Genomic DNA, 25800 nt, shown 5'->3' on the forward strand with positions numbered 1-25800 from the left:
CGGCAAGTAATACCCTGCCGAATGTAGGCGAGTGCTGCTTAGTATGATAATACTAATGATGCTGACTTAGCCACCATGTGAGTGCGACCCTGGCATGTCAAAGCACAGACCAGAGGTTCTCAACAGGGCTCCGGGGGGACCGCGAGCAGGTTTCAGGGGGTCCTCCAAATAAACCAGCAAGCAAGGCCAGATTAGACTCACTGGGGTCCAGGGCAGAAAGCTGAAGCCTGAGCCCCACCATGCGGGGCTGAAGCTGAAGCCCAAGCACCTTAGCTTTGTGGGGCCCCCTGTGGTGTGGGGCCCCAAGAAATTGCCCTGCTCGCAACCCCCTAACTCCGCCTCTGGCTTTTAATCTACTGGATAGGCAGAAAAACAGTTGCTGTGGCACAGGTGGGCCTGTTTTATAGCCTGTTGAGGGGTCTCAGAAAGGAAAAGGTTGAGAAACTCAGGCCTAGACCATTGCAGTTTTCTGCTTAGCATGCTCAGCGTAAGTGACAGAGGATGGAGCCGTGTGTGCAAGAGCTAGGGAGGGGTTGAGGACAAGATGCCTGAGCCCGATGGGGTTGGGGGAGGGGAGCCCAGCAGAAAGTTGGAGGACTGGGGAGGCTGATGTGTTCAAAGCAAGGCCTGTTTCTGCCAAGTGCCAACAGTACAGCATGTGAGTCACCTCAGTGAGATAAGGCAAGCTGCATGAGCAAGCATTGGCAGGATTAGGCCAAAGTAAGAGTGGCCTGACTGGGTCAGAACAAAGGGCCATCTAGCCCAGTGTCCTGTCTTCTGACAGTGGCCAGTGCTGGGTGCTTCAGAGGGAATGACCAGAACTGGGCAATTATCAAAGGATCCATCCCCCGTCGCTTTCGGCCAGTCCCAGCTTTTGGCAATCAGAGGTTTAGGAGCCAGAGCTGCCCAGGGAGGGGGGAGGGGCAAGTGGGGCAATTTTCCCCAGGCCCCGGGCCCCACAGGGGCCCTCATGAGAATACAGTATTCTATAGTACTGCAACTTTTTATATGGAAGGAGCCCCCAAAATTGCTTTGCCCCAGGCCCCCTGAATCCTCTGGGCAGCCCTGTTAGGATCACTCAGAGCATGGGTCCCGGACCATCTTGGCTAATGGCCACCGATGGACCTATCTTCCATGAACTCATCTAATTCTTTTCTGAACCCAGTTACACTTGTGGCCTTCACAACATCCCCTGGCAAGGAGTTCCGCAGGTTGACGGTACGTTGCGGGAAGAAGGGCTTCCTTACGCTTGTTTTATACCCGCTGCCTGTTCATTTCATTGGGAGACTGCTGGTTGTTGTGTTATGTGAAGGGGTAAATAACACTTCCCTGCTCGTTTTTTCCACCACACCACTCGTGATTTTCCAGCCCTGTGTCATACCCTCCCCACCCCCAGTCATCTCTCGTCTAAGATGAACAGTCCCCGTCTTTTGCATCTCCCCTCCTAAGGCAGCTGTACCTCGGATCTGGCCCAAGTGCTTCATTGCGGACTCATGGCTTATACTGCAGGAGTGCCCGGCATCCCCACTCAGGATCGGGCCCCCCTGGTGGGAGGGGGGAAAAACTACATCTCCCAGGCACCCCCGCGCCCCGGCGCATGCTCCCAGCAGCGGCCGGCCGCGGAACGCTGGCCTGCTTCTCTCCCCCATTGTCTGGCTCGCTCTCCCCCCCCCGGGGTCGCTGATTGGCTCGGCCGGACGTCGCTCACCCCACCCCCCCCGCCTCCTGACGGCCCCTTCCCCTCCCCCCGCCGCATCCAGGCTGCGGGCTGGCGGCGCGGGGCCGGCCGGGTGCATGGGGCAGGCGAGCCCGCTGCCTGGCTGGCGTTGCGGGGAGCCCGGCGGCCAGCGCCCAGCCCGGCACGATGATGAAGTTTCGGTTCCGGAGGCAGGGGCACGACCCCCAGCGGGAGAAGCTCAAGCTGGAGCTCTTCGCCTTCAACAAGGTGGGCGGGGGCGGCCCCGGGGGGGGGCAGACAGACAGACCCCCCCCAGCCCGTCCCAGCGGCTCCTGGGGTGCTCGGCGCTGCACTCCGGGGCGTGGGGGTGCAGGGAGCCCCCCCCCATCCCCAGCGGGCCGGCCGGGATCCGAGCGCGTTGCAAAGCCGGGGCCGGGGCTGGGGGCGGCTCGGGCTGGAGGGGCCGAGCCGGGCTCCGCTGTGATGCTGTTGGCTGCGTTTGCTCCCTCGCTCGGGGGCGTTTGCCATCGCGTCTCTCTCCTGCAGGCCCCGGGGACGGGGACGGGGCTGGAGTTGGTGGCAAGAGCGTTTTTCTCGCAGCGTTGCGGGGCTCAGCTTGGCTGCTTGAGACTGGCCGGGGGGCGCGAGTTGCCTTATTTTTCCCTGGGTGCCCCGCTGAATTTCGGGGGCAGGGAAATACCACGTCGGTTCCAAAAGCTGAGCCTCCCCTGCCCCCCCCCCAGTTGTGCATCTCTTCCCCGAGCCATCCACCCCCCTTGCAGGAGTCGGTCTCTGCATGTGTCTTGCACGCTCAAGCGAAACAATAGGTGTAGGCTGGGCGCTCGAGGAACACTCAGTGCCCAGTAGGAGGCAGCTAGCAGATTTACAGGACAACAGGCCAGGCTGGTGCGGGTAGGGCTCTGGCTTGAAACAGTTAGATTTCACTGACTCCTGTCCTCAGACGTGGTCTGGAAACAGGCTCAGGGGGCGTTTTGTAGGGGAGGAAATGGAGCTGAAATGTAGATCGGCACCTGAGTTTTATTCTGGTGCAGAGGCTGATAAGTGGCGTTTGGCGGTGAAACTCTGCAGCGAGTTCTGATGCATCTCAGCAAAGGGGGCTTTAAAATGCCAAATTCCCTTCTGAGCGGTGTGCGCCCTTCCCCTTTGAAGGGGCAGAGCTGTGTCCCTTTGATTTATAGCCCTTTTCATCCTGGACTTTTGTCTCTTTATTGTGCAGGCTTAATAAGCCCGCTGGGATCTTTAGGTGAACCTGGTAAGTGACTGGTGGGGGGAGTGATACAGAAGACCAGGGATCCCAGGAGGGGGGCGGCGCTCCATGGACAAATGCGTGCGCGCTCTCCCTGAAAAAACTGACATTCTGTTCCTTCCTTTACGGCCAAACGGGACTCTGCAGTCCTTGGCCTCCTGGCCACAAACACATTTTATGAGGCAGCCAGAAGCCGCCTCGGTAGAAATGCTGTAAATGTGGCTGCACTTTTGCTTTTGCATCTCTCACTGGGTCGCTTTAGGGGCTCCCCAAGCTCGCTGATCCGGGAAGTGGAGGGATGCCCCTCCCTTGTGCGGCACCCCCCAGCGCTTCCGAGCGGCACCCCCCAGCGCTTCTGAGCGGCACCCCCTCAGCACAGCTGTGCGCTCTGGGCTTTTTTTAAAATGAAGATAAATAAAATCTCCCCGCTTGCTTGGAGTCCATCCCGAATGAGCACATCAAAGGTTGATGCTTTTTCTGTCCTGCCACTTGCACACTAAAGGAAGGGAGATCAGTTCCACCTTGGGTGAATACCCACTTCTTCGGATGCAAGTGGGTATTCACCCACGAAATCTCATGCTGCAAAACGTCAGTTAGTCTATAAGGTGCCACAGGATTCTTTGCTGCTTTTACAGATCCAGACTAACACGGCTACCCCTCTGATACAGTTCCACCTTATCACTTGTTTAGCTTGGAAGCGAATGCAGCATGATTCTGCTGTAGGAGCCTTACTTGCTTTGTGCAAACATCCGTGCTCGTGGCTTGACAGGCTGTGGGATGCTTGAAGGAAGAATGCCTGCTGCTATACTGCCCTGGAGTTGTAGGTCACACCTGGTAGCTCTGACTCGATGACTTTGTCTGGCCGTCTCTTCCCAGCCTTGTGCTGTTCCCTAGTGCTTGTCCTTCGGTGTCTCCTGGATTGCAGTAATACTGGAGTAGAGAGCAGGGCCCCACTGTGCAATCCCGGCCCCAGAGAGCTGGCAGGGCGAGTGGAAAGGGGAAGCCAGCAGAAAGGTGATGACTTGCCCACTGGCACGCAGCAGGTCAGCGGCTGAGTTGGGGAATAGAACCCAGGATCCGAGTCCCAGTCCAGAGCTCTGTCCACCTCCCATGGGCCTCGGAGCTCTTGCGTGTTGTCTGTGTGTTTCACAGGACTCCCAGTTGCCCTATAATGGAGGTAGAGCTGAACCTTAGTGGGGACGATTTTTCCTTGAAAAGCTCATAGTGGGTCTGAAATGGGGATAAAACACCCCTGTCTTGGGGCTCGTCCTGTCGGGTTGTGGAGGGTTTGCCCACCTTCTCTCGTGGTGTTAATCTGTTCCCAAAGCGAAGCTGTAACTTACCTAATGAAATAGGGGATGTGAGAAAGCAAGCTCTGGGGACCCACAAACCGCGAGCTTGGGTGCCTAAACGGCCAGGCCCGCCCCCCTTTGTGCTTGGTGGTCCCACACTTCCCATGTCAGGCTGTGTGGCTGTGCTGCTGGCTTAGCACACTAGTGCTGTATGTGAATTTAGGCAGCTTTGGAGAGGTGGCTCAGGAACAGCCTGCTTGGGGAATTCCTAAAGCCAGCCCTGGCTGGGGCTCCTATTCCAGGATTCAAAGGGGTGTAGTGATGCAGACGTCTTCCAAATCAGCCAGCTGTGTGTTTTGGGCTTGGGAATGTTACTAGCACTTGAGTCCTGTAGCCAATTTACTGGCTGTTCCTGTCTTTGCTAAAGCTCCCTCCTTAATATGTGGGTCTCCCCAGTGGGGCTGGGGACAGAGCCCTGAAGGATTCTGGGTCTTGTGCTACCTTTGATCTGCAGTGGATTTCCCATTGATGTCAAATAGGAAAAATGAGCTGTGTGTGGAGGCTTTTAAGTCTGCATTTGAAATGTACAGTGACTGTGATCACATAATCTCCTCCTCTAGCTGCGCTAGGGAATTAGACAGTCTTCCATTAATCTCCTGAGCAGGAAGAAGGGACCACTCCCCCAGCAGCTAACTACGTTTGATAGGATTGGCACACAGCTCCCGGTTCTGGGACGTAGCCTGGATATCTCTGGCAACTGGTGGGGCACCAGGCTCGGAACCTCCCGATCTCTTCTGCAGCCTGCCAGAAGCAGTTTCCTTTGCGGCCTTCACCTCCGCAAGCAGCTGTGCTTTCCGATGCCTGGCCTGCCCCCAGAGGAGCAAAATGCTGGACGCCCATTGACTTGCAGTTGGGTTTTCCATCTGCCTTGAATGAAGGATCCGGAGGGAGCGGCGGTAAACAGCAGCTCAGGAAAGAGGCAGAGCTCCACTCTGCGTGATGCTCTGGAATGTGGGATGTCTCTAAATGGCCAGGAGCATGGCTATCAATGAGACAAGCGTAGTTGGCCTGGGGTGGGCGTGGCCAGCGTTATAACTGGCAGGCCCATTGTGCTCCGTGTTCAATACGGGGAGCGTGACCATGAAGCTGAGCGTGGTCTGAACCGATAGTGACTCCTGTTGTGGTGCTTCATGCTGACAGTTGTGAGCAAATATTGGTTTTATCCATTCCTGCTAGCATAAGAAAGCTTAATGGGCTGTATGCCTGGAGCTAGCTATAGAATTCCGATGCCAGCAGGAAGCGAACGGAGCTGGTATAGATTCAAATTTCATAAACAGATGCGCAATGGCCATCTCTTGTGCTCTGGCTGTGGTAGCTCTTGGATTTGCAAAGGATTGGGTTAGATCTGCCAGGGTCTCTGCCAGATCATCATGATCAGGGATGGAATACTAACCGATTGCTTTAGATGCTGCATTGTCCATGTCAGAAATGGGTCAGCCCAGCCCCTCTGCCTCTGCAGACCTGGGGACAGTTTTGGCTGCAGCTGAAAACCAGTCTGGCCTGGATACCTGACCCAATCGCACAGCGATCTCCCTAAAGGGTAGCCTCTGCTACAGAAGCCAGGAAATGCTGTGGGTCAGATGCAGGGCAGAGCTGTGTACAAGAAGCTCTGTGGCCAGTGCAGTTGGTCTCTTGGTGCTAACTGCCTTCATGTCCAGGGCCTGATCCCATGAGGTAGGATGTTCTCTCCATCCCAATTGAAGTGTAGGCAAGGGCTCTGTACCTCGCAGGACTGGGATCTGAATTACTCACGTGATGGTCTGTGATGTCCTGAACTTTGACCAGTCTTTGAGGGTACAGATGTCTACATTGCCTGTGCATGAAGCCCCGTTAGTCACCTCCCCAAGCAGGTTAAGTGACAAACCCTAGGGGGTCACTTCATGGTTAGGGTTTTGAACTGGATCTCACTGGATTCAGGGCTGTGAAATCCTGGCTGAGAGTTACAACCTCCAGATCTGCCCCTCATTCAGGCTGTCTCCTTCCTGAGGCTCCTTGCGAGTTCTGGGCTTAAAAAGGGAAGAAGGGATGTCAGCGTTGGCAATGGTTCCTCTAGGGGTTGGGCCAGAGCATTCGAGAGAAAGGCCTGGATTGATCAATGCTTGCAGACATCTGCAAAGGAATCCAGATGGCAATGAGGCCGAGCTCGGGCACCCATCCTAAACCGTTTGGACAATCAGTGAGCTTATATCGTCCCCTCCCGCAGCCCTGACATCAGTTTGTGTTTACAGAACCTTTGTATTCACAGTCAGGCTGCAGATGGGAATAATTCCAACTCTGCCCCTGGAGCAGCTGTGCCAGTGCTGACCCCGAAGTGTAGGCAAGGACGTGAACGGGGCTGCACTGGAAGAGCTACGTGAGGTTTACTCTCACTTGGAGTTGAGGCAAATGCCAATTGGCTCAGTTGGGGCAAACCCAGGCGCTGTGCTTTGGGGTCAGCATTGGCATTGCCGGCCACGGGTGCCTGGATTAGGGTTATTGCTAAAAGCAAACTAGGCATGAGTGCTCTCGCTTTTCTAGCTCTTGTCGCTGTTCTTCCACCTTTAAAGGGTTGGAAATGGAGCTGGGTGAAACTTTTTAGTCAAATAGCTTATGTGCCCCAAAACGCTCAGGGCAACCGAAACCATTTGTGAATTTGGTGAATAGTTTTGGCTGAATTTAAAAAAAGAAAATCACAACAGCTCATTTTGACACTTTGCAAGCCAAGCATGTAACTTTTCATGCTGAAACATTGTATTTAAAAAGGGCATTAGATTGGTTTAATTTTTTTAAGGGTAAACACGGTTGTTTTTTGGGGGTCAAACAAATCATTTAGCTCAACTCCAAACAGTTTTTATTTTGGTGAAAAAACAAACATTCCAGGTTGGGTTTGACCCGAAGGAAAACTTTGCTCGGTTCTGCCACCCAACTGAGAAATCAGTTTGCTCGTGTCTAGTTGGGAGGCCGAATGTGGCTTTCTCTGTGGAAACTGCAGGGCACAGAGACATTTGTTCAGTTTGAATAAGGGCAGGTCTACGCTACAAATATACAGCGGTGTAGCTGCACTGCTGTAGCGCTTAATGCCACCTCCATAAGAGGCGGTAGCTGTGTTGGTGGGAGAAGCTCTCCCATCGATATAGCACTGTCCATACTGGTGCTGGGCGGCCGAATGCAGCCTGCTCTGTGAAACTGCAGGATAAAGAGATGGTCCTTCAATTTGAGTAACTTGTCTTCCTCTGTCAAGTCAGAGATGAGTATAAATGAATAGTCTAGTTGGGAGCACGTGTGGCTAACAACATATGGTCACATGTTGGACCCCAGCCGGCCCCATCCACGGTGAATGGAATAGCACTGCGCTGTGTCGTAGCGCTTATCAGTAGATCTCGAAGCGCTTGACGGAGGCAAGTCTCACCTCCGTTTCCAGGGGCCTGCTCGCCGCCTTGGATGGTTGGTGGAAGCAGATGGCTAAATCCTTCCCAGCCGGGGCTGAGGGGGGGCGCTGATTTGGTCCCATTCCACGTGCAGACTGAAGTGCGGACTCAACCCACGCTCTGAACAGACCGTTGTAGTGTGGCCATGTGGCCTGCCCATGCTATAGATAGGCCTCTGTAATCGCTGACACGGGACCTGATCCTGCGGACGGTTCCCGTCATAGCGCTCACTGCCTGGCTAGTCCCACTCGGGAGGAGCGTTTGCAGGATTGGGGGTATGGTTTTTATCTTTGTGTTAAACCAGATACGTTCAAGGCCGTTACAAGCTGCGGGGGTGGGGGAGCGTGGTGCAGTTCTTGCTTCGAGTCCATAGGCAGTTTTGTCTAGTGCTGGGAGGCATGGGGGGGAAGCAAGGTTGCTCTGAGGGGCTTTCTGTGGATGCAGGACTTGCATGTGGTTGGGGTCTCTGCGCTGCAGCAGGAACTTGCTGAGGAGCGGCTCTGAACTGCGGGTATGATCGTCCACCTGACTTCTATTAAGACTTTTTTTCCCTCCTTCTCAGCTTGCCTGAAATCTGATTTGTATCTGCTGTAACCAGACCCAGAGCTTGCGTTGGAGAAGGCGGCCTCTGCGTGCCAGATACAGCTCTTGGGGATGTCGTCTGGCGAGGGAGGGGATGTGCTGTAATATGGGCTTGGGTCGTACAGAATAGCTCGTTAAGCTGTCGCTCCGACGAGGAATTTGAAAGCTCTCTGTGGATTTAGTGGCAGAAGGAAGATGTTAGGGAGGGGTAATAGTGGAGGCTTGTAGCAGGATTAATGCACTAACCTTTCACCCTGGAGACCTGTCAGTTAACAAGTAAAATGCGTTGCCTCTGAATCTGATCCCTAGAGGTCACCGACTCTCTCTCACTGCATAACTCAGGCAGCCCGTGCACGAGCCCTGGCACTGGAGTGGCAGGTACCTCTGAGAGCCATTCCACTGGCACCAGCGGCTCCTTGATGGCACTGTCATGCACTATGTCTATGGCTCTCCTCTTCCTCTCTGAGGAGTGCAGAGTTGTCTGACTACAGACCTCTTCCAACACCAGGTGGAGGTTGCGGGGTGGGCCCCTGATCAGTGGGGAGAAGAGCATCTCGCAAGCAGTGACAGGTCCTGATTCCAGCGGTAGGACCAGTGCTCTTCCCAAATAAGCTGTGTTTCTGCACGGCCCAGTTGCTAAACTTTTAGCCTTGTCAAAACACAAGACTTACTCAGTTCCCTCGGGGTGCATGACAGCTCCCTGAAATCTGTAACTCACCAGAGCTTTGGCTCGGTAAACCTGGGGAGGGGGTTGGTGGCACTGGGTGTCTCTCAGTGTGTAGTATCTGGGGGGAGTTTGTAGATCCTCCACCTTCTCATTGATGAGAAGGGAGCTCATCTCCCTCCCATCACACCTATTGATCTGCTTTGGTCCTTCTTGTTGCCCCAGGTCATACTCATGGCCATGCTCCCCCAAAGTCATGAATGACGTAATCTGACTCCCCAGTGTTGTTCCATCACACGGGGATGAGGAGCAAGTGACTTGAGCCCTATAGCTATTTTCTGGTATATTCTGGATGGCTCAAGCAGCAATGGTGCTTCCTCTAAAGGAGGGCTGACTACGGGGAACTAGCTCCTGGGCCCTTTTTCCCATTAAATGGCAACAGAGTGAAAAGGGTTGGCATGACTCTGAGGTGGCCTCTCATCCTGGGGCATTCGCTAGTCTAGAGAATGGTGCGTGGGTTATGGAAGAAGGAATGTCTTGCGGCTGAGTGATGGCCACTTGTAAACGGGTGCTTTAAAGGGATCTGTTGCGGATCAGAACTCCTTGTCTCTTCCTCTCCGTTCTGGTTCTGAAAGAGTGTTTAAAAAAACACAAGAACATAAGAATGGCCCTACTGGGTCAGACCAAGGGTCCGTCTAGCCCAGTATCCTGTCTGCTGACAGTGGCCAATGCCAGGTGCCCCAGAGGGAATGAACAGAACAGGGAATCATCAAGTGATCCATCCCCTGTCGCACATTCCCAGCTTCTGGCAAACAGAGGCTAGGGACACCATCCCTGCCCATCCTGGCTAATAGCCATTGATGGACCGATCCTCCATGAATTTATCTAGTTCTTTTTTGAACCCTGTTATGGTCTTGGTCTTCAGAACATCCTCTGGCAAGGAGTTCTACAGGTTGACTGTGTGTTGTGTGAAGAAATACTTCCTTTTGCTAGTTTTAAACCTGCTGCCTATTAATTTCATTTGGTGACCCCTAGCTCGTGTGTTATGAGAAGTAGTAATCAACACTTCCTTATTTACTTTCTCTACACCAGTCACGATTTTATAGACCTCAGTCATATCTCCCCTTAGCCGTCTCTTTTCCAAGGGAAGATATGATTGTTCAGGCCAGTTATGAATTTCTGAAGGTCCTCTCTCAAAATAACCCATCTCCAACGCAGCTAGAAATGAAGCGCCTCGTTTTCAAGAAGATGGGTGACTCCTGACCAGAAGAATGCACTGCGTCTTGTCCAAGTAGGGCCTGGTGGTGGCAGCAGCCCTGTGCCAAGATTCTGCTTTGTCAGTCGTTGGCTGTAAAAGTGACCACAAAGAACGGTTCGAGAGCAGAGCTAGGCAGAGGAACGCAAACTGGAATGCAACCAGACAAGAGGAAATAGTTCTTGCCCTGAAAGGCTTTGTATGAAACCGGACAAGGGGAGTGGGGGAGGCCAGGCTAATTACAGGCATGATGCCCCCACTGATTCCTGCTGTAATATTTGGAGTAGTTATAATCGGGCTGGCCTTGGACGTCGTGGTGACAAGCAGAACTGGATCTGCTTGAGCAGGATGGGCCCGTGAGCTTTGGTAAGCTGCCTCCAGAGTCGTCATGGATTGTCCTGGTGCTGCGGTATTCTCCAGATGTGTAAAGTGCTTGAATAGTCAGCCCTCTGGGTGGTTCTCCCTAAGCTCCCTAGAAAGATGCACGAAGTATTGTACCCTTGGTTCAGTGTTGCTTCCCCTTAGTGGCTCGATGGCCAACTGAAGCAGTGTTTTTCAACGATGGGTCCGTGGACCGGCACTGGTCCCTGAGATCTCCCTGACACGGTTCAGGAAGGCAGCAAACTGGTCCCTGGTATCAAAAAGGTTGAGAAAAATGGAACAAGAGGACTGTTTGCAAGCTGGCTGACTGCACAGAAAATCTGACCCACTGGCCCTCTGAAAATGATGAATCCCTGGCCAGATGGGAATGGCCGGCCGGGGACAATCCCAACCACGTGCTTGGCCTCGACAAATTCTTTATTAATTTGAATGTTCATAGTTCCTCCTGTTGGAAGGCTTCAAAGCATTCTAGCCTCCCCCCAGGTGAGGAAACACTGTCGCCGCTCAGAGGGCCAAACAGATCCACACGCCCTCCTCAGGTCATGTACAGATCTGTGGCAGGGCCAGGAATTTAATCTAGCAGCCCTGTCTCCTGCCTTGATGTCTGAATTCAATACCAGATGCAGCTGATGTTCCCTCCCTATCATTATTGTTCCTCTGGCTGGTGAGGGGGAGGAGCCATCTGGGTAGCTGCACCTGAGCTCCCCTTCCAAATAGGCCAGGCTAGGAATCTGGTGTCTGCAGGAAAATGGGGAAAGAGCTAATTAACTAGCTTCTGTAAGGAATCCTGCAGCTGGACTGCTTCCTGGGCTCCTAGTTATCCCGGGACAGTGATTGATCTGATATTTGAGTCATTAAACCAGGGTGAGACATGCAGCTTGGGTGGCTGTTAAACAGCTGTGCACCTGCAATACCCAGCTCACTTCATTGGTGTGTGGAAACCCATCCAAAAAGAGAACACCAGTGCAAGGGAGGAGCTCTGAGCAGCTGGAGCGGGAGATAAAAATAAAGTGTGTTTGCTGCTGATGGCTCGGAAGAAACCAAAATTTCAGCTCCCAGTGGGAAAACCGGGGGAGGAGGTTTGAGAGGTGGGAGCTGGGGGGAACATAAACTGGCAGATGGCTAATGTCTGTGTGTGCGTGGTAGGGGACAACGTGCTAATCTGCCGCTGGTTGTAGCGCAAGAGAAACGTGAGGACGTACTATATGCATCTGCAGCATGTCCTGCGTTTGGCTGAAAGGGAAAAGTTGTCTCCTGGCCTGGCAGGTTGATCATCTGGGAATACTCTATGGGAGGGGTGGGCAAACTACGGCTGGTGGGCTGGATCCGGCCCGCCAGCTGTTTTAATCTGGCCCTCGCGCTCCTGCTGGGGAGCGGGGTCTGGGGCTTGCCCTGCTCTGGTGCTCCTGGGGAGCAGGGTCGAGAGCCACTCTGTGCAGCTCCCGGAAGCAGCGGCATGGCCCCGTTCCGGCTCTTACGCGTAGGGGCAGCCAGGGGGCTCCGCTCTGCATGCTGCCCCCACCGCAAGCACCACCTCTGCAGCTCCCATTGGCTGGGAACTGCGGCCAATGGGAGCTGCAGGGGCAGTGCCTGCGGACAGGACAGCGCACAGCCGCCTGGCTGCGCCTCCGCATAGGAGCCATGGGGGGGACGGGACATGTTCCTACTTCCGGGAGCTGCTTGAGGTAAGCACCACCTGGCGCCTGAACCCCTGAGCCTCCCCCCACACCCCTGCCCCAGCCCTGATCCCCCCTCCTACAGTCCAAACCCCTCGATCCCAGCCTAGAGCACCCTCCTGCACCTCAAACCCCTCATCCCCAGCCCCACCCCAGAGCCTGCACCCCTAGCCAGAGACCTCACCCCCCCCCCCCCGACCCCAATCCCAGCTTTGTGTGCATTCGTGGCCCGCCATATAACTTCTATACCCAGATGTTGCCATTGAGCCAAAACGTTTTCCCACCCCTGCCCCTGCTCTATGCAGTGATGTGTCTTAGGGGCTTATGATCCCCAGTCCCATAATATCTGAGCGCCTTGCAGTCTTTACCTGCAAGGAGAGATGCACGAGGGAAATATTAATGACCATTATATAGGTGGTGCACAGACTAAGTGACTTGCCCAAGGTTGTACAGGAAGTCTGTAGCAGAGCAGGGAATTGAACCTGGGTCTCCTGGGGCCTAACCACCGTGCGCCATTCCCCTCTCAGGGAGTCGGAGGTGAAATCTCCAGTTACAGAGGGAACTCCATACCTGTTTTATTTCAGTGGTGATATCAAATCCTTTCTGTCCTGTGTGGACTCGGGATCCCGTAGCCCTTGATGTAGAAGATTTGTGAATGTTTCCCCTCGATTCACCCCTTAGGACTGTGCAATGTCTTGTCAGGAACAAAGAATTTCCTTGTGTAAGGGACTTGGGAGAGCTGGGTTGAATTCCTAGTGCTCATGCTGACCTATGACCTCGGGCGCTGTTCCCAACCTAGACCGTGGGTGACGCTTCCCCTGTGAGAGCGGGTGTTGGACTGTAAATGTCACTCGCTACTTGTGAGGAGCTCGTTGGTGTCATATGCTGGCTATCTCCAGCCCATGTGTTGAAGCTCCTCTGCTGGCAAAACGGCCCAGTAGTTAAAGCAAAGACTCTCCTGGCTCAGCCACTTACTCACTTGGAGACCTTTGGCAAGTCACTCAGCCTCTCTTTGATGTATCCGCACTTACAGAATGGAGACCTACATCCCAGAGAGGCTGGGGGCAAACTGATAGCTGCAGAGCACTAACTAGAGGCCCTTGGACAGAAGGAGCGGAGGGGGTGTGGTTAGTACAGAGCCCTAGGGCGGAAGGGTGGGTCGGCTGGCTCTGGTCTAGCTCCAAGGAGCCTGCATTCCAAACCCTTGCTTCATACTCAGTGACTCCTCTGGCTTGCGGAGGGTACAACTCCTGTCCCCTTCTTCCTCCCATGGACTGTGTCTTCAGTCCATGGGATGGCACTAGGGACAGTGGGTGCAGTACTGACTCTGAGCACTAGCAACCACGTTAACAGCTACCTGCTGCCGAATTTGTTTTCCTTGGTCTCATCCATGCAGTCACCAGGCCCTGCCCTGCTTAGCTTAAGAAATCTGACTGGCCAGGGTGGCATGAAGGCAGGGAGCCTAGAGCTGTCTGGCTTGGTGATGGTGTGTCCCGCAGGAGGGGTAACATTGGCACCCAAGTCTTTCGAAGCTATCTGATTGCTGTCGTTCAGGGTGGGAGAGAGGATACCCATGTCCTGCTCCCTGGATCGCCTTTGCCTGACGGCTGTGCACTGGAACTCTCCACTTGAAAATATGGCAAACTTTAGTGCTGATCCCAGCCCCGTTCCCAAGAGAATTGTGGTGGTATCATGTCAAGTGCAAGGTGACAAGATGTCCCCTTGTCCAGAGTGTGAAGCCCCTGCTGGCATACAGACCCAGCCCCCAAACCTAGTCTTCGTCGGGCTAGAGCGTTGCGTTGTTCCCATGGCATTTCAGAGTCTTTCCACTCACCTCGTGTGTAGTGCTCTTTCAGAATATCCCGCACGTAAAGAGAGCTGTTGGTCTCGAAATGCCAGAATAGGCCCAGCAGCCACTAGCAAATCAGCGGTTTTACGATTCGTACTTACCATGACCAGTTCCTGAGTCTGGTCTGTGTTGCTACTTTGCAGAGTAACCACATGGGGCCGCAATTTCAGGGGGGCCGTATTTGGTGGTGTTGCAGTTGGTGTCTGTGCAGTGCATTGTCTTCAGAACAAGTCGTATGTTTCAGATGGGGCTGATCACTGATATCTCAAGGGGTTTTTGCCAAGCCATCCTCTGACCGGCTTCTGGCAAACTTCTCCCACTACCTCCTCGAGCTGCCTTGTTACAATCTGAACGTGTATTTAAAAATTTAGTTGTCCTTGGACTGTAAGTTTACAATTTTGTTTTTCTTTTTTTCTGGCCTTTCTTTTGTACAAGAGTATCCTTAGTCTGGTCCTCATCTAACTCCCTGCTACGTACTGTTGGAGAAAATACTTTTGCGTTAAAGGGGGCACTTGGAACACCTGTCACCCACAGCAGCCATGAGGAAGCAGGTGGTTAAGATCTGCTAACTCCAGTGGTTCTCAAACTTTGGTACTGGTGATCCCTTTCACATAGCAAGCCCCTGAGTGCAACCCCCCCCCCCAGTAAATTAAAAACACTTTAAGATCTATTTAACACTATTATAAATGCTGAAGGCAAAGCAGGGTTTGGGATGGAGGCTGACAGCTTGCAACCCTCCCCATGTAATAACCTCGTGACCCCCCCCCCCGAGGGGTCCCGGCCTCCAGTTTGAGAACCCCTGCGCTAAGTGGACGCAAGAGTTAAGAGAGTGTGTGTGTGTGGGGAGGGTGAAGTTGGGAAGATCCTACAGACCATATGGTGACACTATGGCTATGTTTACACCACAACCTGTGTCAGCAAAACTTCTGTCGCTCAGGGGTGTGACTATGCCACGCCCCCCCCCCCCCAAGCGATGTAAGTTTCACTGACATAAGCATTGTGTGCACGGTTCCATATTGGCGGGAGAGCGTCTGCTACTTGTGAAGGTGGGTTTTTTTATGCCAACGGGAGAACTCTCTCCCATCGGCACAGAGCGTCTTCACCAGACGCGTTACAGTGGCACGGCTGGCCGCAGCGGCACTGTGCATATTGACATGGCCTTATTCCTAGAGCCAGCTGTGAAGCACTGGGGCGAGCCCCTGCTTGGTGAGATGGGTCCTGCCTGTGAGCATTAGGGAAAGGGGTGCCGGAGACGGAGCGAGCTTCCTTCCCTTGCGGTAGGAGGAATTAACCGGTCTGTACGCTGAGCCTGTAATAGGGTCTCTTGCTGCCATCGCTTCCTGGATAACTTGTCCGTTATGAACATTTTCTATACAAAAACAGCCTCTGTTTCTCGGAGTTGGCAAGTGATTGAATTTCATCCAGTAATCTCAATCCAGCAGCTAAGAGGAGTCCTCCGTCTCGGCAGCCTTTCTGCTGGGCTGTCCCCCAGCTCTGGTTGCGGGTACCTAGTAGAATGCCCATATCCCACTGCCCACCTCTGCTCGGCTGCAGGGGACTCCATTCTGTGGGTAAGGACTATATTCCCTGGGTGGTCGCGTTCAGAGCCGCACACTGATTGCCAAGGGGGAGCGGGGAGTGTTTGCTGAGCAAGAGCTAAGATTCAGTCTCTTCCTGTACTGAGCTCAGATTGACCCTGACATGTGAGAGATGTAGCTGGAATTCGGATACTTGCACGTTGGTCCTGAAAAAAACACAACAAAACCCCAGTCCTTGGCTGGAGCCCTGCTGGGATTGCTCAGGGGAGGTGGGAGGGAGCGATTGCTCCAGGCGGCTCTTCCAGCCAAGCCTGATTAATCTCTTCTCTTCTTCCTCCCTTCCACTTCTCCTAAAACATGGCCTTCCAGGAGGCCACTGGGGTGGGAGCAGCTCTAAAGGAGGCTGCACCTGCACTGCGTGGGCTGCGTTGACTCTTATTAACCTTCCTGAAAGGAAGCTGTGGCCAGTAATAGAAGACCGCCAGCAGGCTAAGGAGTGGTGCTGTCTATCCAGTGCTGCTCTTATAGCCGCTGCTGGGAATCCTCGCGGCAAAGAACAGGCGTGGGCCGGAGCCACGGCAGATCCGGTGCTGCCTCCCGGTCAAGGCTCACGCAGGCTGTTTGAAAGGCTTTGATGAAGTCAGTGGGACACACGGTGATTGGCCACCTCCCACTTAGCTGGTTATTCCAGGGATGTCCCAAGGCTTGGTAGCTGCAAGGTGTCTTGAGCTGTGGCTCTGAAATTCGGCAGCAGTTTACAAGCTGGGCGGAGATCGGACCTACTGTCTCCTTGTAAAGCTCCTGCTGGTCTGTGTCCAGGGCAGGGCCTGGCTTCCCACGTTCTGGACCGTGCCAAGCCCAGTGGGCCCTGATCCTTGGCTGAGCTCTGAGTCACAAGCCCCTCTCTGGGGAGCAGGGAAGGCGAGGCCTGACCGTTTTCAGACAATGCCAAGGCCCAGAAGTGTTAGATGAGGCGATCGTGTGTGTGCTCCTTGCCTAGCTCGCCTGGGCAGTGGGGCAACAGAGCTGCCTGGCACTGCCGGCACATCCCGTTGAAAAGGCTTTCAGGCAGGTGCTCAAGGGGGAGTCCTCCCCCTTCTCCCCAGCACTGCAGGGAAGGGTGGCATGTACATTTGTGAGATCTTCTTGGGCCCTGTAATAGGGATGCAACTGAACTTCTCTTTTGCGTGCGCTGTGCAAGCCTATGGAGGCAGCGCCGGCCGAAGGCTTTGGAATGGGCCCCGTGTAACCATCTCTGGGGGCTACAGGCGAGTCAGTCTCGCACCACTGAACTCCGTGGCATGTGACGCTGTCTCGTTTCTCTCGTCTTCCTCCTAGACTGTGGAACATGGGTTCCCCAACCAGCCGAGCTCTCTGGCCTACGACCCCAAGCTGCGAATTATGGCTGTTGGCACCAAATCGGGAGCTGTGAAAATGTATCCTTTCCGGGACACGCTCCTGTGGGTCCCTCTGGAGAGGGGCGGAAGGTAAGGTCACCTCCTGCCAGCTGGGGGGCAAACTTGCTGGAGCTACAAATGGGCCTGACGTGGCCGCTGCACATGGCTCCGGTGTTGTGTTGGTCTCATTCAAACTCTTTGGCTAACTGGCTTGGTCTGCTCTGTTCACCTTGGTAGGTGCTAGCTAAGGATTTCGTACGGTGTCTCAAAATACCTTGCAGGCCAAACGGCTGGGACCTGGGGGGATGATTCAGCCTTGGCTTAGGCAGAAGCATTCCTTACTGGCTCGGGAAGGTGTTGGGACCACTCTGCGCTAGCGCTGTATTTCAGCTCAGCCCACTGCGGTTCCGGGATTAATATGGCAGCTGATCTCGATTCGGTAGCTCAGCTGCAGCTTTGAAAACTGGAACCTCTGGCTGAGAGCCTGTAGTGTTGGTCGGGAAAGTGGGGTTTCTTGTCCCATGAAATAGCCTCGAGTATTGGGAGCTTCCCAGCGGATGTCCTGGGGCTCAGACCCTGGCTGACTGCGTTGTCCAGATGAGAGTGAAAATTCAGGCTTACAGCACGGAACTTTCAGTTACTTTTCTTGTGTCTGCAAAATCTCACAGCAATGATTGCAACCGAGCTTAAGGCCTGGATTAACTGCTGCACTTCGGTGCCCACCCAGGGCCGAAGGCTGCAGAGCCCTCTTGGAAGCAAGGCTAGGCTGTGTCATGAGCATTGTAACCCACTGCGAATGGGTGTGTTCTTGCTGTGCATGCGAGTTTGCTAGTACCTGGCTTCTTGTGGGTGCGGGTTATTTATACGCATCTAAAACTTGGAAAACGAAGGTGCCGTTCTGTTCCCACCTTTTTTGGCAGGTGAGAGTGGAGGGGACAGGGGTGGAGCAGAGTGGCTCGAGGTGGTTGGGAGGACAGCCAGCATCTGGGAAAGGTGTCTGTGTGGAAGGGGTATAGATCTTAATCTACTACCTCTCCGGGTGCCCACACTGGAGGTAGTGGTTGGAGCACAGAACTGGAGCCCAGGATCTCTTAGTTCTGACACTGATCCCTTCTGTTCGTTTGTCCTCGCTTATGCCTCTAGTTTTCCCCATCTGTTAAACAGGGATGATGGTGTTTACCTGCTTCCCAGGGGTGTTGTTCCGTAAAGGTTAGTCACCACGCCTTGGGGATGGGAAGTGAAGTCACGGCTGCATGGGCCAGGTTGGAGGTTGGGGTGGGGGCGGGGAAGGCTGCTTGTGCTCCAGATAGGGTGGGCGGGTGGGAGTGCCCGCCCTCTCCCTGCAAGGGTGTTGCTGCAAATCGGTCTTGCCAAGATTCCAGCCTCTGCACTCAGCTGTCTGTGCAGAGCAGTGACTCAGAGTTGATCCTCCAGCTCTCAGCAGGAGCATGGCTTTTTCCTCTTCTAGCATGTTTCCTACTCCGTGCCTAGCAACTGGCCCTCTGGTAAATAGCTGAATGTATGGGCCTTGGCGTGGCAAAGTGGTCATAGAAACCAGCTTGTGGGTAGGGGCAGACGTGGAGGCAGTGACCAAACGGCAGCCTCGCGTCTGATGCTGGCGAGCCTTGCCATCCTGTGGTCTCCTCCAACCGCGGCGGCGGTGGCTTTCCTGCCATGGCGCTACTTTCTGCCCTTAATGGACAGGGTAAAACAGTGCCCATGTGAGCCATAGGGGCCACCTCATTGAAGCTCTTAGATTTCCTTCAAGTGTGGCAAACCAAACGCCTCTCTGCGGCCCCTTGCTTCTAGCACAAGCCTGCCCCGTTGGCATAACCGGGTTATAGCGTGCCCTGGGCGTCAGGGATCTCTCCATGGAGAGCCAGACCCAGGGCCTACATGGATCTCTGCAGCAGCTGGGCTGTCTGACTGTGTGTGTGTGTGTGTGTGGATGGCTGAGTAGAGGATAAATCCACACTCCTCATTCCCAAAGGAGTGGGGAAGGAAACAGCTGAACTTGCTCAATCTTCCAAAAATACGGCGTGTGACTTATGAATGGAGTCCACCTCCGCTCTAAGTAGACGTGGTGTCATCGCTTGCCGTGGAGCGGTGCCCAGGGGAAACAGCCGATCAGGCACTAAAAACTGACATTCTCGGATCCCGCTGGTGGCCTGCATTAGGGAGAGCGTTCACGCTCGCACTCCTCCTCTGCTGGCGGCTTCCCCACTGCTTCCCTCCAGCTCTCTTCGCGGTGCCGTGATGCTGCTCATTTCCTCTCTCCGTGAAGAATACGTGCCAATGGCAAGTCGGGATTGAGCAGTGATGCAGGCTGGGGAGAAGGAGCAGATGTGTGTGTTCCTTCCTCCTCCTCCAACAAACCTTCAGCCCAGGGGTTTATTTAAGGAGCACAAATTGCAGGTTGAGGATGGCAAATTACAGAGGTGGTTGGGGAGATCAGGGCTGGTGGGGACACTGGGCCAGCTGCCGTCTGGGGTGCCAGGTACTTGGTGTTTAAAACTCCTTGCCCGGTGTTTGTCTTTTTGTTCGTCCACCTCTGCAAACAATCGGTGGGGAAGGCGAACCTGGAATGGGGACCACTAGCCCGCCAAGTGGGCTTACAAGAAGCTGTAGGGGTCCCTCTCTCCCCCAAACGAATAGGGCAGAGTTATTAGCAAAGTCTAATAACCTGAGCTGGAGATCTGGGTTCTACATAGATTAGCAGGACTTTGGGGGCAGGAACTGTGGGTTTGTTTTTTTGTGTTCTGTTTGTACAGGGCCTAGCACAATGGGGTGCTGACCCATGGGGGGCTCATAAGTGCTACACCTCTACCCCGATATAACACGAATTTGGATATAACGCGGTAAAGCAGTGCTCCAGTGGGGCGGGGCTGCACGCTCCGGCAGATCAAAGCAAGTTCGATATAACGCGGTTTCACCTAGAACACGATAAGATGTTTTGGCTCCTGAGGACAGCGTTTTATCGGGGTAGAGGTGTACGTTGATACAAATAATAAACGTGTCCATGCATGGAGCGCACAAGTCTGTGTCCAATTAGGAGCTGGATTTCTTTCTCAAAAAATAATACATGTACGTCCAGCTTAAACTGCAAACAGTTAAATGCTGAGGCCCACCCGATTCTTGTGCATCACGACCCAGGGCTCGGACAACACTTCTTAGCAAATATGCTGTTTTGTTTTGTTTTTTCTCCAGTGCAGAGGAAAGACTCCTCTAGAGGCAAGATATGGGCCCAAACCACAGCCTTAGAAATGGGGTGTCTGCATGCGGCTGCCAGCACATCTCTCGCAGGGATGCTGCTATGCATTTGTTTTTATTACCATTGTCTGGGAGCCCCAGTAATGGACCGGAAGGCCCTGGACAGCAGCCTAGTGACTCAGGCTGGCGTTTTCAGGGAATCAGGGCACAGCCTTACAGGGATCCTTGGGAAAAGGCCTTTTCCCAGCTCCGTGGCTAACTGGCTGCCCCTGAATTGAGCGTCTGTCTCGAGCCATTGTGGGCGGGGGGAAGCTGACCCATTGTATCCAGGGCATCCTTGACCAGTCTGCTGCACGTAGCCAAAGGCACTCAGAGGAGAGGGGAGCTGGCAAGTTCTGCGAGGCCTGGCAGAGAGCGTCCTTTGTTACTTTCTGTGTGGAGGGACTTCAGAGGGCTCGCTGGCTGCAGGCCAGGGATCAATTTGTCCCAGGGGTTTTGAGGCCCTGTTCTCTGGGCCCCGCTCTGCAGGAATGCGAGGGGGTGTTAGTTGGAAATTGGTCGGACGTGCCGGACAGGACAAGGTGCAGAACTAGCCCTGTCCTAGCCGTAGGATCTCCTCCCGGCACCACTGCAGCCTCTCTGCACGGGAGTCGGGGGAGGAAATGGAAGACCCAGTCACTGTGTGCGCACCCGAGAGGGGCTCCCTTTATTCAGCGTCCTAGCACAAAGCTGGCATTTCTTTCCATTGTGTACCAGGCCTGAATGCCGGCCCAGCTGCGACGTCGCTGGCCATGCAGCCAGAAGATGGCTCTGTTTGTCCCCGGAGCGGAGAGCTTAGTTGACAGGCACAACAGACTGTGTGTGTGTGTGTGTGTGTGTGTTGGCACCAGTACGTTGCCCTGGCAACTCGCCCCCCTCCCACACCCCAGTTACACAAAACTGACCTCGGAGCACAGATGCTTCTACAGTCGAGTTTAGCTCTCGAGAACCATCTCTGGCCTGGCACGAGTTGTTCCTTACTTGATGGGGGAATAAAACATTCCCTTCCTCAGGAGTTGTACGTGGGCTGGTCCATGTTAACCATACGTGTGCTGGCGGTACTGCCCGACGGGCGTGCAAATAGCTGTCTAGACGGTAAGCTCCTTGGGGCAGGGACCGTCTCTGTTCTATGCTGTGCACCCCTACGGGGTGACGCGCAGGAACAGTACGAATAACTGGGCAGGGGCGGCCTCCGTGCCTCTTTCTCGCACTCCATCCTGGTTCGGGTTAGCAGCATGAAAGCGCCTCCCTTCACCGCCAAAGGAAAGCCACCGTTGCCAGGTCACGTAGCCTGTATCTGAAGCGATTGCTTTTGACAGCGCTGGCTAGAGCCGCTTTAGCATCGGCTGGGTGGGTTGTACCCAGCAAGGAATAGCCTCAGTTGGGTAAGACCGAACATCTGCCAGTGGCAGTGGATAACTTAGACAAAGTGAGCGGCTTCCCATTCCCCTTGCTCCCAATCTCCAAGCTCCACGGGAGCAAGAGCTGGGTCCGGAAGGGTCAGCGCCTGCTAGCTCAGCGCAACTGGCGGAAGCCAGATCCTAACTAACTGCTGGCTGCACCGACTGTTTCTTTCCCTTTTGTTTTAAACCTGCTGCTTATCAATTGAATTGGGACCCCTGGTTCTTGTGTTATGTGAAGGGGTAGATAACGCTTCCCTGTTGGCTTTCTCCACACTAGTCATGATTTTATAGACCTCTATTCCCCCCACCACCCCCAACCGTGTCTGTTCCAAGCTGAACAGTCCCAGGCTATGGAAGCTGTTCCATTCCCCTGATCATTTTTGTTGCCCTTCTCTGTACCTTTTCCAATTGTGATATCTTTTTTGAGCTGGAGTGACCAAGTCTGCACGCAGTATTCAAAGCGTCAGTGTCCCCATGGATTTATATAGTAGCATGGTTCCTAAGATTGTTAGCTTTTTTTGACTGCCACTGTACGTTGACCGGATGTTTTCAGAGAACTGTCCACAATGACTCAAAGATCTTTCTTGTGTGGTAGCAGCTGATTTAGACTCCATCATTTTGTATGTATAGTTTTGGGGGAAAAAAATAATCCCATGTGCATTGCTTTGCAATTAGCAGCAGTCAATTTCATCTGCCATTTTGTTGCCCAGTCACCCAGTTTTGAGAGATCCCTTTTGTAACTCCTCGCAGTCAGCTTTGGACTTACAAAATTACTCAAGATAGTTATCATCTGCAAACTTTACCACCTCACTGTCTACCCCCTTTTCCAGATCATTTATGAATGTTGACCAGCCCTGGTCCCAGTACAGATCCTTGGGGGATGCAGCTATTTACCTCTCTCCACTGTGAAAACTGCCCATTTATTCCTACCTTTTTTCCTATCTTTTAACCAATTACTGATCCATAAGAGGACCATCACACATATCCCATGACTGCTTACTTTTTGTTTAAGAGCCATTGGTGAAGGACCTTGTCAAAGACTTTCTGAAAGTGACTGGATCACCTTTGTCCACATGTTTGACCTCATCAAAGAATTCTAATAGATTGGTGAAGCGTGATTTCCTTTTACAAAAACCCTGTTGACTCTTGTACAACAAATTGTGGTCATCTTATGTCTGATAATTGTGTCCTTTATTATAGTTTCAGCCAATTTCTTGGTACTGATGATAGGTTTACTGGCTTGTAATTGCCTTTAAAAAAAATAAAAGTAAAAATTGGCATTACATTTGTCCTCCAGTTATCTGGTACAGAGACTGATTTAAGCAATAGGTTACATACCACAGTTCTTCAATTTCATATTTGAGTTCCTTCAGAATTCTCGGGTGAATCCCATCTGGTCCTGGGACTTATTGCTGTTTAATTGTCCGATTTTGTTCCAAAACAATCCATTCCTCTTGAGTCGGCCAAAGAAACGAGCTGCGTATGCTGAAATGCAGAGGCCTGGTTTTCACTCTGACTGGCTCCATCGGAGAACTGGGTTCCAGCTTCCCCTCCTCTCACGGGAACTCAGCTTTAGAAAGCTGCAGCCCCCTCCCAGCAGACTCCTCCAAGGGCTTGTTCCACATTGGAGTCAGCAACCTTTGGCCCGCGGCCCTGAATGACTGTTAAGCTCTTTTTGCAGAGAGAGATGCCCAGGGGAGACTTCTTTGAGGTTGGGGAATGGGTGTCTGGATCAACCCTACGTCGCTGGCCATCCAACGATTGAAGGCACTGGGGTGAAGTGTTCTGCCCAAGGCCATGCAGCAGTGACTTCAGCACTCGGAGGGAAAGCCCTCGTTGTGGGGGCTCCCCCAACCCTAGCGTGACTTGGAGACAGAAATAACTTAAATCAGCCTCTTCCTATTGGGCCCTGGGCAAGGCTGGTTTCTACCCCCAGTGGCTTGAGGTGTTGTCAGGAGGCTGCTAAATTCCAATGAATCTGGATACATACCTGGGCCTTGTATAGAGCTGCCGTGTGCCATTAAGGAAGCCTGTCATTCCCGTGCACAACGGCCTTTCCCTTCTCCAGGGGCTGTTTCCAGAGGACGGGTCTCCTTCTTGGACTGCAGTGGGGTAGAGAGAGGTGCTGGAAGACTTGTGTAGCCAAGAGAACAATGCAGCTGTGTCCATTGGCACAGGGAGGCTAGGCTTCAGTTGCCTCAAGTTACCTAGGTTAGCGGTACCTGTTAGTGACCCGTCCAAGCCTGCTTGGGAGGACAGAAATAGACCTTCGTTGGATGTCTTGCTGCCTCCCAATCTGGTGACGCACCACGGCTGCCCTGTAGATGAGGGCTAAAGGTGCGCCAAATGATTCACTAGCAGTAACGGTGCACACTGGCCCGTGTCACAGATCTGGTGTTAACCCCTTAAAACCCTGACTGGTGGGGGAGGGAGGTGGAATGACATCCTTTTTCCCCAGCCCTTCTGGGTGTCGTGCACCTATTGCACCCTGTTACGAGAGCTCACACCTGGGCTTGTGTCTGGGAGGCTCAGCTCACTGGCCGTCCTCTTACTGCTAATTCACCTTCAGTGGATAAGGCTTATTGTTGAAAGCAGATGTCAATGGCTTGGTCCTGCAAGAATACTTGGCACTTTCTGAATAGTCCTGCCCTGCGGTGGTCCCTAGGCAGCCTGGTTATCTGTCAGACCCCCCTATATTTGAGGGCAGGTTTTCTCTCCGATAGCATGTAACTTAACTTCTCTGGCAGTGCCAGTGTGGAAAGGGTGCTGGTGGTCTTACCCACTATGGCTCAGCTTACCCAGGCTATAGGGAGGCTCGCTCTTGAGCTGCTGCCGGTGAAGCTGTGCAAGGAATAATGAAATAGTGGGGGAATGCCAGGGGGGAAAAGCCAGTGCAAACACTCGCAGTAAAAAAGGCCGCTCTGGGGGTGTGGTTTCAGCACTTCACGCAGCTCTGGAGAACTAGCAGCAGCGTGGCAGGCTGCTCTGACACTGTTTTGAGCTCAGTCTTTAAACTCCTACAACTGGCTCCAGGGTTGCTGTGAAATGTAGAACAGTAGCTGCGCAAACCACAGCGTGATGCAAATGAGCACCGCTGTGGATAATGTTGACACTGGGGGGAAGGGAGGAGAGCTAATAACCCTCCTCTTCGTGTACATGGATCTGTGGGGCACTTGTGTGTGGTGAATTCAAGGGATCTACCCCAGGAATATTAAAAGCTTTCAATTCCCTATATTACTGCTTAGCTAGAGTGCTTAGTGGGTCTTTTTTTAGGCATTGCTATTGTTAACTCTTCACTCTCCCCCAGACATTAAAGTACTGGCAGGATGCGTGTGTGCCTGCGCTTGACAAAAGAGAATACTGAACATGGAAACTTTCCCCAGACAGAATTACCATGAAAAGTGTTTTGTGTTTCTTTATGGCCTGGGCTGTCAGATGAGCCGCTGGAACTGCGTAGCAGTAAAAGTGAAAGTGACCCATCTGTTTTACCTACTTAAGCTGAGCGAAGTGCAAAAGTAAATGAGAGTTTCAATGTGTATTTGGTTTTAAGGTGTTAAAAGCGAGGGGTATGTGTGGTGTTGTCGTGCTGCAGTGGCCAATGGAAAGCTTTCATTATGCAACAGTTCTCTCTCTGATCTGCTCGGCCTGGCTTTGGAGGGAGTCTGCAACCCTCCTCCTGTTGCGAGCGTCCGTGGTCCTGTGGAATAGAGCGGTACAGATGGTCAAGTGACACCTAACTGTTGGATCACTGCTCTAGATGTCTGCAGAAAGAAACTGCAGTCTTAGCATCTCCCATGCAGATGCTATTATATACCAGATTTGCTCTTAACTGGCCTCGAATAGCTGTTGCTCATTGTAGTCCCTGCTCCATTCTCCTATGTATTCGAAGGACCGTGATTACCTAAAATGGTAATTTTGACCAAACTTTACTAAACAAACCTAAGACTTAAAACACTAGAACGATGGGAGCAGAGTTCTAAACAAAGCAGGGATGTGCATGAGACTCTGGAAGCAACAGTCAGTGGCTTGCTGCCTATGCCCAACCTGAGGGAAGTGCAGATAGTAACCAGCGTGGTGAAAAGCAAAGCAGTCCACCTTGTTT

The 25800-nt window shown here is 53.2% G+C and overlaps 1 protein-coding gene across 1 annotated transcript in view; it reads left to right on the plus strand.

Moving 5' to 3' along the window:
* Window positions 1-1747: 1747 nt before the first annotated feature.
* Window positions 1748-25800, plus strand: part of LLGL1 (LLGL scribble cell polarity complex component 1) — a 63621-nt gene continuing 39568 nt past the window's right edge. The window contains exons 1-2 of the mRNA XM_044979243.1: window positions 1748-1945; window positions 16988-17085. Of these exons, the coding sequence (XP_044835178.1) occupies window positions 1865-1945; window positions 16988-17085 (179 nt within the window). The 5' untranslated portion in view covers window positions 1748-1864. The remainder of the gene's footprint in view (window positions 1946-16987; window positions 17086-25800) is intronic.

The sequence above is a fragment of the Mauremys mutica genome, chromosome 11 (assembly GCF_020497125.1).
Source record: "Mauremys mutica isolate MM-2020 ecotype Southern chromosome 11, ASM2049712v1, whole genome shotgun sequence".
Lineage (NCBI taxonomy): Eukaryota > Metazoa > Chordata > Testudines > Geoemydidae > Mauremys > Mauremys mutica.